Raw genomic sequence first — 14,435 nt, forward strand, 5'->3', positions numbered from 1 at the left:
CCCCAGCGTGAAGCAGCAGGTAACGGCCGCAGCTCGGTTGCCGACCCGGAAGCTCTTCCGCCGCCACCCGCGAGGCTGTCACGGGTGTGAACCCGGAAGCGATTCCCTCGCCCCGGTAGCGGCGGGATGGAAAGCGAAGGCCTGTGACTATCTGGAAACCCCTAGCTCGGGAGAGGGTGAGGCGGTTATGGTGTTGAGGTGCGAAGAGAGGGCAGGACAGTAAACGGCCCGTGGGCTAGAGGTTCTCCAAGCCCCAGACCTCCGAGCTCTGGAGGCGCGGGGTCGAGAGCGCGGCCGGACACATCCGGCAACTTCGCGGGCGCCCCAGGGTTTTCCTGTCACAGGAAGTTGGGCCCGGCCGCTGGGGAAGGGAAGGGAAGGAGGAATGAGACAGCGGGACGGTCCCCCGCCCCCAGGTGGCTGTCCCACCCCGTGAGGCGAATGTAGCGGCCTGGGAGGTGCTCGGCCGCCCGCACGGGTGAGACGTGGAGCTGCACGATCCAGACTCCAGCGAGAAAGCAGAGGCGGGAGGCTGGACTATCTCCGCATCTGGTCTCTCCAGGCAAGGAATTTATTTCTTCCCAGCGGCCAACGCCCCTGGCTGGGTGGCAGCTCTCGGAGCAGAGAGGCGTGCCCGGCCGCCCCGGTGCTGTGGTACTGCCCCGCCCGGGCGGAGTGTTTATTGTTGTCATGTCTGGGAAACCTGTGCACCGCACGCGGTTCTAGCTCAGCTCAGCTCTCCGCGCTGCGCCTCTCTCCATCTTTTAGAGGCTGTGCCCTTTCTGGGTTTGCTTTTAGCCGCACCAGCAGTCTGACCGAGCTGGCCCAGTTCTCTCTCACTTCCATTCTCATCTCACCCCAGGAGAATGGATGTGTCTTCACCGTTTCTCCCTTCTAGTCTTTTCACGGTTTTGCTGTCCTCATCTCATTTGGAGGAAAGGTCAAAAACTCAAAAATGTTTTCATAGCAATATAAAACAGTTCATTCCATGATCTTCTTTTTCTCTTAATGTTTCCCCCTTAGAATTGGGTTATATAGAACCACAGTAACAACTAATATGTAGCATATTTAGATAAACTAGGGATATGGTGCCTTCCCCAAATAAGCTCATTAAATGTACTTGCTGTTCACTGTAGATATTCACTTGGTTGCCACTTTCACTTATTACTTAGTTCCTTCTCTGTTAGCCAAATTTAGTGCAATTGTCTTCAAAAGCTATTTGAAGATTATCCAATATCTTAAATTGAAGAGTAGAATGCCACTTAAAAGAATTCTAAAATTATCAGTGAAGTTTATTGATAAGTGAAGAATTGAACGGACAAGGAGAAATCAAGCTGAGGAGCAGCAGCGCTAGTGGGTATTGTCTATTCGGCTTTATTATTACTTCCTCTCTTTTTATTGCCATTAACCAATTTAAGAATGAGGTTTTTATGGTCAAAAATCCCTGTAGGGGAATTCCTGATATTTAGTTCCCGTCTCTCCTCTTTAATGTTATAATGCTTTAAAATAGTGGATTTGTTTCAGGAGAATGGGGAAGGGGCAAGTAATTTAGACACTCTACTTGTTTTTTCATCTGTAAAATGGGGATAAAAATAATCCCTACACCATCAGATTTGGGGGGGGGGGAATAAAATGAGTTAATTTATGGAAGGCACTTAGCACAGCGTCTAGCACAAAATAAGCATTATAGGTGTTAACTATTATTTCTATTCTTTTAAAAGTATATTAAATTAAATTTAGAAAAATGAAAGCAATAAAAACTTAAAGGCAACTTGATAAAAGTCATTTTGGCTGGTAGGGATAAAAATAAAATGCATTTTATTAGTTATTTTCAACTATGGACAGTAAGGTTTGTGGATTGCTTTGGTTATTTAAAGGTGGCATGGATTTTGTTGTTTTTGTTTTTTTTTAATCCTCACCAGATGATGTGCTTTTTTATTGATTGGAGAGAGAGAGAGAGAAACATGGATGTGAGAAACATCAATTGGCTGCCTTCCTTATGGCCCCTGGGCATGTGCCCTGAGCAGGAATCCAGCGTCACTTTCCAGTGTATTGGACGATTCTCCAACCAACTGAGCCACACCAGCCAGGGCTTGACATGGGTTTTAAAGATTGAGAAACATTGCTGAAGGATGGAGGAAGGGAGAGCTTTCTCTTTGGTCTCAGGAACATCTTATAGAATCCTAAGATAATGTGCTTTTGGGGGAGGGGGAGATGGGGAGGTATTTATGAAGATATATTTTCTGATTATTGATAATTTCTATTAGCATGTAGTTTACAAACTGGTAAGTAAATCATCTTGTTGACTTCAACTTCTGATACAAAATTTATGATCCTTATATTCACATACTGATTCTTCACTGCAAAAGTCTTATTAAGTTTGCACTTCTGTACTCTATTTAGCAGATGTTTCTTATTAAAAGACATTGGCATTTTGTTAAATAGGACTGAGTAGCATAGTAGAGAGCTGTTAACAAACCTGCCTACTGGGGACTAAATGGCCATATGTACACCTCCCTTCCCCCAGTCATAGTAAAAGGCCCCTATGTATTTTCTTTTAAAAAAAATATAATTTTATTGATTTCAGAGAGTAAGGGAGAGGGAGAGAGAGAGATAGAAATATCAATGATGAGAGAGAATGATTGATCGACTGCCCCCTGCCACCCCACACTGGGGATGGAGCCCACAACCCGGGCATGTGTCCTGACTGGGAATCGAACCATGACCTCCTGTTCATAGGTTGATGCTCATCAATGAGTCAAACCGGCCAGGCCCCTATAGATTTTCAAGTGATCCCAATTAGGTACTTTTTTAGGTAGCTTTGAACAAAGAGACATGCATGTCCTTTCCCAGTAGTGGATGTTATGGGAGGATGTTAATAGGTGGTTCTCCAATTGAGAACCACTTCTGCATATTTGTAAGGCCTCATTATTTAGGCAGCATATCATCATTTATGTCTAAGCATTTTTCTGAATAGAATGAAGCATATAACAAAATGCCACATATTTCCTATACTTAGTAACTTGAACCCTTATTTAAAACCCAGTCTAAGCATATTGCAAACTCTAGTTATAGCTTAATTATTTTTAGCTCAAGTTAATCTCCAAGTCCCCTCACATTTGTTTCTGCCTTAGCAGTTTTGCTTTCATATATTAGTAGCTTTTATTCTTTTCCTAACTTAAGCCTTTGTTTCCTTTTTTCATGTTACTGGAAATATGTATATTAAGAATATTCAAGTATGAGTATTTCTTGAAAATCAATTTTTAGAATCTTTTAGGGTTATGTTAACATTAAATGATGTAAAAACAAAATACTATATAACCCTCATGGCAATGTCTTTTATTATATCACATCTGTTTATCTTTTAGAGAAGTGATGAGCGTTGATAAAGCATTTTGCTTATAGATACATATTTTCTCTAATATGAGTTGACCAGCACAAGAATTTATTTGCTTTAAATAGTGTTTAGCCCTAGCCGGTTTGGCTCCGTGGATAGAGTGGCTGCCTGCGGATTAAAGGGTCCCAGGTTCGATTCCATTCAAGGGCATATGCCCAGATTGCGAGCTCGATCCCCAGTGGGGGCATGCAGGAGGCAGCCAATCAATGATTCTCTCTCATCATTGATGTTTTTATCTCTCTCTCTCCCCCTTCTTTCCTCCCTGAAATCAATAAAAAATATATATATTTAAATAGTGTTTAGAAACTAAGAATTATTTGTTTTCTCTTTTAGGTGCTTAATAGAAATAAAACACACAAATGGTTTCTGTAATTGTGCCATATACATTTTGTATTCACAATACGATGTCTTTCTTTGGGAGCTTGTAGTCTTTAAGGAGACATCCATACATATCATAATTTGAGCATCTATTATCTTGATCATTGTTAATATGAAGTGAAAAGTAATTGCTAAATAGAAATTCTGAGAAGCAAAAGGACTTATCTTTGATTTCAATAGTATACGAAGCTCTGTTGCACGAAGTGGGGTTTTAAGAATGATCTTATGGAAAACTGAACTGAAAAAAATCCTATGAAATATAGAGTGAGAATGAATGATATGTCTTCAAAATGAATATCTCAATCTTAATGTTTTATTGTAGTTTCTTTGGTGAAATATCTGCATCTAAACAAGTGAAAAAAATGTTTCAATATATTTTTATTGATTTCAGAGAGGGAGAGGGAGAGAGATAGATCAGTAGGGCTAAATAAGTAAAAAATTTTGTAATTTAAAATAAAATAAACTTTAAGATTATTTAATTAAATAATATTAAATTTTGTGCAATAATTTTTTGAACAGTCAATGTTTTTTTTAAGATATATTTTTATTGATTTCAGAGAGGAAGGGAGAGGGACAGAGAGACAGAAACATCAGTGATGAGAGAAAATCATTGATTGGTTGCCTCCTGCATGCCCCCGCACTGGGGATTGAACCCACAACCCGGGCATGTGCCCTTGACCAGAATCAAACCTGGGACCCTTCAATCCACAGGCCAACACTCTATCCACTGAGCCAAACCAGCTAGGGCTGTGCAATAATTTTAATGGTTGTTTTAATTTTAGGCTAATGTTTACTTAAAATGACAAAAGCAACTGGATTTTAAAAGAATTTATTTTTAAGGAAATTTTCAAATTATAGGGCTTTTTATTTTTTTATATAGGTTCCAAAATGACTTTATTAATTTCATTTGAGAAAACAATAAAAATTCCTTTATCTCCTTTCAAATGATATTTAAAAACTTTAATGAAAATTATCTTTTTCTCTCTATGAGAGTAGGAGCAATAAAGAACTCATTAAATATGAACAGAGAGATCATTTTAATGCCTAATAGACTTGAAAAAAATTGAACATTCATCTCAACATGACCTGGAAACTTTGTGTTTGATGTTTTCTTAGAAATTTGCTGACCTGGCTGGTATGTGTGGCTCAGTTGGTTAGAGTGTCATACATAAACCAAAAGCTGTGGCATTTGGTTTCTGGTCAGGGCACATACCCAGACTTTGGGTTGGATCCCCTGTCATGGTGCAAGAGGTAACTGATTGATGTTTTTCTCTCTCTCCCCCCTTCTCTCCCTCCCTCCCTCCTTCCCTTCCTCCCTCTTTATTTCCCTTCCTCTCTCTAAAAATCAATTTTTTAAAAAAGAAATTTGCTGGCATGTAAATGAGGAAAGCTTTTTTAAAAAGATAAATATAATATATTCAATTCAAAGATGCATTTTCGTCTAGCCTTGAAAACATTTAATAATAGCACTTAAGAACATAGAACTATTAAACTACTAAGAGGGTGCTTGAAATTCAGTTACTCATTGGAAATTGCTCAGTGGAGATTTAAAATTAGTCTGGGGAAAAAAGTCTACAGATGTATGTGTATCTACACTAATAAAAGACAAACATGCAAATTGACCATACCTTTGCTATGCCTTAAGCCACACCCACCAGCCAATCAGAGTGACAATATGCACATTAATCCAACCAAGATGGCGGCCAGCAGCCACGGAGCTGGAGCAAGCAGGAGGCTTGGTTGCCCCAATGATGGAGAAAGCCAAGCTTTCCAGCCACAGCCGGCTCTGAGCTCCACTCAAAGCAACAAAGTTTCAATTATAGAAGATAAATAAACCACAGATACCTGCTTTCAGCCAGCCTCCACTGGGAGCTTGGGTGGCTGGGGGCCATAGCCAGCCTTCAAACAGCCACCAGCCCCTCACCCAGGCTGGCCAGGCACCCAAGCGGGACCCCCAACCTGATCTGGGACACCCTTCAGGGCAAACCAGCCGGCCCCACCCATGCATCAGGCCTCTATCCTATATAATAAAAGGGTAATATGCAAATTGACCCTAACAACAGGACAACTGGGAATGACTGGTCACTATGACACACACTGACCACCAGGGAGCAGATGCTCAATGCAGGAGCTGCCCCCTGGTGGTCAGTGCGTTCCCACAGGGGGAGCTCTGCTCAGCCACAAACCAGGCTGATGACTGCCAGTACAGCGGTGGTGGTGGGAGCCTCTCCTGCCTCTTCAGCAGCGCTAAGGGTGTCCGATTACAGCTTAGGCCTGCTCCCTGCTGGCAAGTGGGCATCCCCTGAGGGCTCCTGGGCTGCCAGAGGGATGTCTGACTGCCAGCTTAGGCCCAATACCCTGGGGAGCGGGCCTAAGCCAGCAAGTGGTCATCCCCAGAGGGGTCCCAGACTTCGAGAAGGCACAGTCTGGCCTGAGGGACCCCTCCCGAGTGCACAAATTTTTGTACATCGGGCCTCTAGTAAGTATATAAAATTCCTCAATGTTCTTCAGCAATGATGTTCTTTTATATTTCTACTAGAGGCCCGGTGCAAAAAATTCGTGCACAGGTAGGGTCCCTAGGCCTGGCCGGCGATCAGGGCCTATCAGGTTTCCTGCTTCCCCACCTTCCCATCTCCTCCTTCCCTCACTGCCCATGCACTGCCACTGCACGGTTCCCCCACCTCCCTGCCTCTTCCTTCCCTCACTCCCTCAGTGCCCCGCTACCACCGCTGGTCACCCACTATATTCTGTGCCACCCCCTGGTGGTCAGCACACGTCATAGCGAGTGATCAAACTCCTGTTCTCCTGGTCGAACTCCTGAGGGGACACTTTGCATATTAGCCTTTTATATATATACACTAGTAGCTCCAGCAGGTGGACATCCTCTGAGGGGGCCCCAGACTGCGAGAGAGCACAGGCCGGGCTGAGGGACCCCCCTGAGTGCACAAATTTTTGTGCACCAGGCCTCTAGTGTGTGTGTGTTATATATGTATATATGTGTGTATATATATATGTATATATAATATATATTTGGAAGAAAATATTTTTATTTCTGGAAGTAGAAAATATTTTTACTAGTATATATTGTCAGAAAGCTTTTATCAACTAACCAAATGTTTTTGACTGTGGCAGGCACCTTCAAATTATACCTTACCTCATTCAAATGTCACATATCAAAGTTCTCTCTAAAGATTCTGGAAAAAAAAAAAGTCAATGGCAGCAGCTACCTAGTTACAGCTTCCAAACTATTAACCAAATAACATGCACTTTTTGTAATTTATGGAAAATAAGTGTTTAATATTCTGAATCACTATTTCAAATCAATATTTACTTAGTATTTACAAGACATTTTTATAATTGTATCACTTTTTTTAAATATAAAAGGTAGATTTTTATGCAATTAAGACTTCTGAAAGTATGTTGTGTTTGGTTTTTTTTGGTTTGTTTGTTTTTTTTTGTTGTTGTTTTTTTTTACCTTTAACAGAAAAGGGAAAAAGGATTACAAGGAAGTCTTAAATTACAAGCTAAGGTTTTGAATAGTTTAATGATAAGATATAACAGTCATCTCTGGCTTGCCTTTTAGGTAGTATATATATACTAAGATAGAAAAATCAACAACTTATTTAGTAGTGTTACAAAGTGATTATGTGTCCTTTAATCTTTCAAGATATTTCTTTGTTTGTTTTATAAAGCAATGGGGAATCCAGAAAACATAGAAGATGCATATGTTGCTGTTATTCGTCCAAAGAATACTGCCAGTCTAAATTCCCGGGAATACAAAGCCAAGTCATATGAAGTGAGAACAATTTGCTAACATTTGATTTGCTACTATTGAATGTCATTCTTTATTATTTTCATTTGCATGTAGTCTTACCATATCCTTTAAATTCTTGTTGACAGCCTAGATGTTGACAAGCTAAAATTGACAGCCCCAGATCTCTGCCCATCACTGTCTTTTTTTTCTGCTGTATATTTTTGCCCCTTTTTCTATTCATTGATACATAGAAGTTATTAGATATTAAAAGGTACTTGTTTGAGTTTTCCAGATAATTTATAAATTTAGTTTTTAGTACAATTTATGGAATGGCTCTCAAAATTAAAGAAAAAGAATTTAAAGTCAGTTTATCAAAATTACAGTCTACATATTGTTCTTTGTTATTATCCCAAGCAACTGTTTTTAACAGTTCACTAAAAATTATCTTTTTACCTTTAGTTAAGTTTTAGGAGATTAAGTTACTTTTCTGTAGTCTTTAATTATACAGGGTGAGGTAGAAGTAGATTTATAGTTGTTTGTATGGGAAATGATACAATAATTAATAAATAATAATACAAGAATAAACTGGTTTTGCACACTTATAACTGTAAACCTACTTTTGCCCCACCCTGTTTTACATGTAGATGTGATGGGGGGGTGGGGGCGACGATGACGACCAAAAATAGAATTGTTATCTTTTCTATGCAGCAGAGTCCAAACATCATAGAGTACTTCTAATCTCACCTAACTCCAGCTAATTTTTGTAGCATTTTACTTAAATTACTTTTTTAGGGTTAGTTATCTGAAACCTATTAGAATATTTCAGGGGTTCTCAGGAGGCTGCTGCTTTAGCAATGCTCTAGCATACTGGTTATCTTTCCTGGCTGCACTGTTGAATCACCTGGGGAACTTGAAAACTTCCAGTACCAGGACCCCATTCCCTACACATTTTGATTTAATAGGTCTGAGATGAAGTTGGGTATCGATACTATTTAAAAAGCTTCCCAGATTATTCTAATATACAACTAGTGTCTAATATGCAGCTAGCTTATATTCTAGGGTAAATAAATTTGATTTAAACTTTCTCTTATTACTTTTCTTATTTAAGATTTTATTGCATGAAGTTCCCATTGAAGGGCAGAAAAAAAAGAGAAAGAAAGTTTTATTGGAAACTAAACTTCAAAGCAACAGTGAAATAACACAAGGCATATTGGATTATGTAGTAGAGACCACCAAACCAATTTCTCCTGCAAACCAGGGTATCAGAGGTAAAAAAAAACACAACTTTGTTTCTTTATTTCTTTGTTTTTTCTCTTTTTCTTTCTTTTTTTCTTATGCTCTTTATTTTTTATTTAATTTTAATAAATCTTTATAATTGAAAGTATTACATATATCTCTCCCCACTGCTCTTTCTTTAACACAGTTGCTTTAAATGCTTGTGGAGAAAGACATTTAAAAAATATATTAAAATCACTTTCTTGTTACGCTCCTTTTCATTTAAAAAACTTGAAAGAGACTCAAAATTTTTTAACGTACAGCTAAGCCCCTTGAAGAAGTAACCTGAGTAAAGAAAAAGTAACCCGACTTTAATTTTTTTAATGATTTAGAGAGAACAACCAAGGTGGGTGCCATGAAACTAAAAGAAAGTACAAACTACTTTTGCTAGAAATACGGTTTCTCAGGTATCTTTGAACTGCAAAGATGAGAGGTTTTAGAGTACAAGACTTGTAGGTTATTATTTGTCTCCCTTGCTGCCAAATCAGGAAAATAAACTAAGAATGGTGGTTACAATTCAAAACAATAGTTTGTAGCCCAATCAGATTTTAATAAAAATCTGAAATTGAGGGCGGAGGTTGAAGATTAAGTGAAGAGATGCTAAACTTTTAAGATTTTGCAACTTATACACCACCCTCTTTAGCTACCCTAGACTGTAGTAAAATTCTTACCGTCTGCATCCCCACCAAATGATATGCTGTTTGAGCCTGCAGGATGCCTTACTGTTGAGCTGCTCTGCCAGTCCTTAGCAGGACAGTTTTTTTTTCCAGGCATAGGAAACTTCTATTGAGTCAAGACCAGGACCATGAGTCTACTGGTTGATTGTCCACAAAATGAACATTATCAGAATCATCAGTTTTTATTAGGGCATATTATAAAAATGGACTGTTCTTACTTCCTTTTTTGAAATAATTTTAATTCTCAGAGTAATTTATAAAATATAAAAGCCAATTTTTTATCTTTACTGACTTTTCAAAAAATGACTAGGAAAACGAGTAGTACTACTGAAGAAATTTCCTTTGGATGGGGAGAAGATGGGCAGAGAAGCAGCATTATTTATTGTTCCATCAGTTGTCAAAGGTAAAGTTCAAGTTTTATCTTATGAATCTTTTTGTGCCTTACATGCTAAGTTAAAATCTATTTAGAAATTTAGGAATTTGCATTCATAGTTACTACATAATACTGTTATATAAAATACATGTTGTAATTAATGTAACATGGAGAAATTTGTTACTTAAATATATTTTTTTTAAATATGTTTATTGATTCAGAGAGGAAGTGAGAGGGGGAGAGAGATAGAAACATCAGTGATGAGAGAATCATTGATCGTCTGCCTCCTGCACGCCCCCTACTGGGGATCAAGCCTGCAACCTGGGCATGTGCCCTTAACCGGAATCAAACCCAGGACCCTTCAGTCCACAGGCTGACACTCTTTCCACTGAGCCAAACCAGGTAGGGCTAAACAAAGATGTTTTTTTGTTTTTTGTTTTTTTATGTGCCTCAGGCATGAAACAGCTTTGGCCACCGACACAGGCATCAAGCTAGGATGAACTAAGGACTGTACATCTGCTTTGCCCCTGACTGATATAAGAGCAACACCACCAATCAGGTGTCTCCTTGCCCATTGCCAGGGGGTAAAACAAAGATGTTTTGATTTAAAAGTAATATTCCAGCTTCTGGACTGAAAATAATGTTTTTCCCAGCCATAGTTAGGGGGAAAAAGTTCAGTTTTTTAAATTATTTTGGAAATTTTATTAATCAGTTTTATAATATTGTTGAGAAAGAAGAAATAATTTCTTTAATTCTCCAAGATTATAAATGCTGTATTCACCCAAGTGGATAAGGTCACAGAGCTGCCCATCACTTGACTCCAAGTCTTCTAATTGGAAATATAAAATAGCACTTAGCTGGTTTGGCTCAGTGGATAGAGCATCAGCCTGCGGACTGAAGGATCCCAGGTTCGATTCTGGTCAAGGGCACATGCCCAGGGTTGCGGGCTCGATCCCCAGTAGGGGGTATGCAGGAAGCAGCAGATCAATGATTCTCTCTAATCATTGATGTTTCAGTCTCTGCCTCTCCCTCTCTGAAATCAATAAAAATATATTAAAAAAATAATCTAAAATAATTTATGTTATATTTAACTATTTTTATAAACATATTATATACTTTTAAATAAGAAATATGCCGTTGTAAACCTTTTATATGATGGCATAATTCTTCATTTTTCTTTTCCAGATAATACTAAATATACGTATACTCCAGGATGCCCAATTTTTTACTGCTTACAAGATATTATGCGAGTCTGTAGTGAATCCAGCACTCACTTTGCTACTCTTACAGCAAGGATGTTAATAGCCTTGGATAAGTAAGAACTGCCATTAAAAATTTTTTTAATAAATCAGATATATGTTGATAATAGAAATTAACTCTGATACCAACACTTTGGGAAGAAAATAATGAAATTAATAATATATGTATTCATAAATGGTAAATTTTTTTATTTTTTTTACTTTAAATTCTTTATTGTTTAATGTATTACATACATCTCCTTTTTCCCCCATTGACCTCTCCCTGGCCGCCCTCAACCTCCAGCACATGCCCTTACCCCCCGCTCCATCCGTGTCCATTGGTTATGCTCATATGCATGCATGCAAGTCCTTTGATTGATCTCTTACCCCCTCCCCCCCGCCTTCCCTCATAGGTGGACAGTACTCTATTCAATGCTTCTATGACTCTGGTTCTGTTTTTGTTTGTCAGTTTATGTTGTTCATTATATTCCACAAGTGATTGAGATCATATGATATTTATCTTTTTCTGACTGGCTTATTTCACTTAGCATAATGCTCTCCAGTTCTATTAAATGGTAAATTTTGTAAAAATTACATTTATTAAGATGACATTGGTTAATAACATTAAATAATTTCATGTGTACAATATGAGAATTCATTATCTGTATACTCTATTGTGTGCTCATAACCCAAAGTCTATTTTCCTTCCCATATCATATATTTGACCCCCTAACCAATTCACCCTCCCCCCTCCTTTTCTCTCTGGTAACTACCATTCTGTTTTCTGAATCTATGAGTTTGTTTTGTTCATTTGTTGCTTTTTTAATATTCCACATATGAGTGAAATCATAAGGTTTTTGTCTTCTGTTTGACTCATTTCACTTAGCATAATCACCTCAAGATTCATCATGTTGAAAATAGCAATGTTTCATCATTTTTTATGGCTAAATAGTACTCCATTGTATATGTATGCCACATCTTCTTTACCCAATCATCTGTTGATGGGCACTTAGGTTATTTCCATGTCTTGGCTATTGTAAATAAAGCTGCTGTAAACATAGGGGGTATATAAATCTTTAAAAATTAGTGTTTTCATATTTTTTGGGTAGATACCCAGAATAGGAATTGCTGGATCATATGGTAGTTCTATCCTTAATCTTTTTAAGGAGCCTCCATATTATTTTCCATAGTGGCTGCACCACTTTACATTCCCACCAACAGTGCCTGAGAGTTAGTTTCCTTTTCCCCACATCATCATCAATATTTGTTATTTCCTGTCTTTTTAATAATAGCCTTCTAGCTAGCCCTGGCCAGTACGTTCAGTGGTTAGAGCACTGGTCTTTGCACTGGAGGCTCTCAGGTTCGATACCTGGTCAAGGGCACATACTTGGGTTTCATGTTTGATCCCCTGCCCAGATCAGGGCCACTTTTGGGAGGCAATCAATCGTGTGTCTCTCGCGTTGATGTTTCTCTCTCTCCCCCTCTCTCCCTCCCCCCCTCCCTCTCTCCCTCTCTCCCTCTCTCCTCTCTACCTCTCTCCCCCTTCTCCACCTCCCTTCCACTCTAAAAATCAATGGAAAAAAATACACTCGGGTGAGGATTAACCAAAAATAAATAAATAATAGCCTTTTAACAGGTATGACGTGATAACCTCATGGTTTTAATTTGCAAGAAATGGTAAGTTTTTGAAGTATCATATAAAAATGAAAAACTCCAAAGATACGATTGTCCTTGTTTGCTTGCAACATGTTAATTTTATCTTCAAAAATGGCAAAGAATGCCTTGTTTTAATTAAGATTCCTTTGTTATAAAACTAGATTTAGTGTTGAGTTACTCTCATCAGTGAACAAGTCTTTTAATCTACCATGCCTTTGTCTTTTGTAACAACAGGGCTAATGTACCTGTGTCTCAGTGGTTTAAATTTTTAAAGTGCTTCATATTTTTTGAAAAGGGTTTTTATTATTATAATGGTTTATACATTTTTTAAAGGGGTTTGCTATGTCCTTGAACAAAACTTTTATTAATAGTAAATGAAGTACTTAACCAACATTAATTAAAAGTATAAAGATCTGGCCAAGACCGGTTTGGCTCAGTGGATAGAGCGTCGGCCTGCGGACTGAAAGGTCCCAGGTTCGATTCCGGTCAGGGGCATGTACCTGGGTTGCGGGCACATCCCCAGTAGGAGGTGTGCAGGAGGTGGCTGATCGATGTTTCTCTCTCATCGATGTTTCTAACTCTCTATCTCTCTCCCTCTCTGTAAAAAATCAATAAAATATATATATTAAAAAAGTATAAAGATCTGAATATTAGAAAGTATCACATACCAGAATTAGATAGTATTATATTTTTATCCTCACTTTTGAACAATGTATGTATCTACTATTCATTCTTTCTATTTTGCCAGGTGGTTAGATGAACGTCATGCACAATCTCACTTTATTCCAGCTTTATTCCGACCATCTCCTCTTGAACGGATAAAAACTAATGTCATAAATCCTGCATATGCTACTGAATCAGGTCAGACAGAAAACTCACTACACATGGGCTATAGTGCACTAGAAATAAAGAGTAAAATGTTAGCCCTAGAGAAAGCAGATACCTGTATTTACAACCCTTTATTTGGATCAGATCTTCAGTATACAAACAGGGTAAGAATTGAATGAATTTTGGCTTTGAATTCAAAAGACATTTCATCTCAAATGAGTTTTTTTCCCTGAGATAAATGCATCTATTACTAATTGTAAATATTAACATGACATTCATACTTAACTCTATATACAGGGTGTCCCAAAAAAATGTATATATACTTTAACAGCTGATTTCTATTACATTTTAAAAATGAAATGTTGTGTGTGTTTTTTTAAAATATGGAATGCTTCACAAATTTGCATGTCATCCTTGTGCAGGGGCCATGCTAATCTTCTCTGTATTGTTCCAATTTTAGTATATGTGCTGCCAAAGCGAGCACATGAAATGTATTTTAATAAACACTGCCTTTATAATTATTCAAAGTATGTATACATTTTGGGGGGATACCTTATATATTAAAGTTAAATATCTAAAGCTCTTAAGGGTTTTTTTGTTTGTTTTATTTTCCCTTTCTAGGTTGATAAAGTGGTAATAAATCCATACTTTGGTCTAGGAGCACCAGACTACTCAAAAATCCAAATTCCCAAGCAGGAAAAATGGCAGAGAAGCATGAGCAGTGTCACAGAAGACAAGTACTGTTTTGGTTTTACTCCACCTTGCTTTTTTTAAAACTTGCATTCTGCTGTTATAGTTTAAAATTAATTAACATGTAATATGCAATTAATATATAACATAATCATTGCATAAGTGATTC

General features: G+C 38.0%; 1 protein-coding gene across 7 annotated transcripts in view; it reads left to right on the forward strand.

Annotated features, from left to right (window-relative positions):
• The first annotated feature begins 6 nt into the window (after positions 1–6).
• The window catches only part of KRIT1 (KRIT1, ankyrin repeat containing), a 31,924-nt gene continuing 17,495 nt past the window's right edge, over positions 7–14,435 (forward strand). Inside the window, exons 1-7 of one of the 7 annotated variants that reach the window (XM_005876099.2) lie at positions 7–19; positions 7,468–7,571; positions 8,638–8,797; positions 9,792–9,884; positions 11,040–11,169; positions 13,497–13,740; positions 14,198–14,313. In XM_005876099.2, coding sequence (XP_005876161.1) covers positions 7,470–7,571; positions 8,638–8,797; positions 9,792–9,884; positions 11,040–11,169; positions 13,497–13,740; positions 14,198–14,313 — 845 coding nt within the window. In that variant the 5' untranslated portion in view covers positions 7–19; positions 7,468–7,469. Of the gene's footprint in view, positions 20–72; positions 563–601; positions 1,354–7,467; positions 7,572–8,637; positions 8,798–9,771; positions 9,885–11,039; positions 11,170–13,496; positions 13,741–14,197; positions 14,314–14,435 lie in introns of those variants that run through there. The other 6 variants (XM_014547566.1, XM_005876100.2, XM_014547565.1 and 3 more) reach the window with 6 other exon arrangements.

Source organism: Myotis brandtii, unplaced genomic scaffold (genome assembly GCF_000412655.1).
Source record: "Myotis brandtii unplaced genomic scaffold, ASM41265v1 scaffold48, whole genome shotgun sequence".
NCBI classification, from domain to species: domain Eukaryota; kingdom Metazoa; phylum Chordata; class Mammalia; order Chiroptera; family Vespertilionidae; genus Myotis; species Myotis brandtii.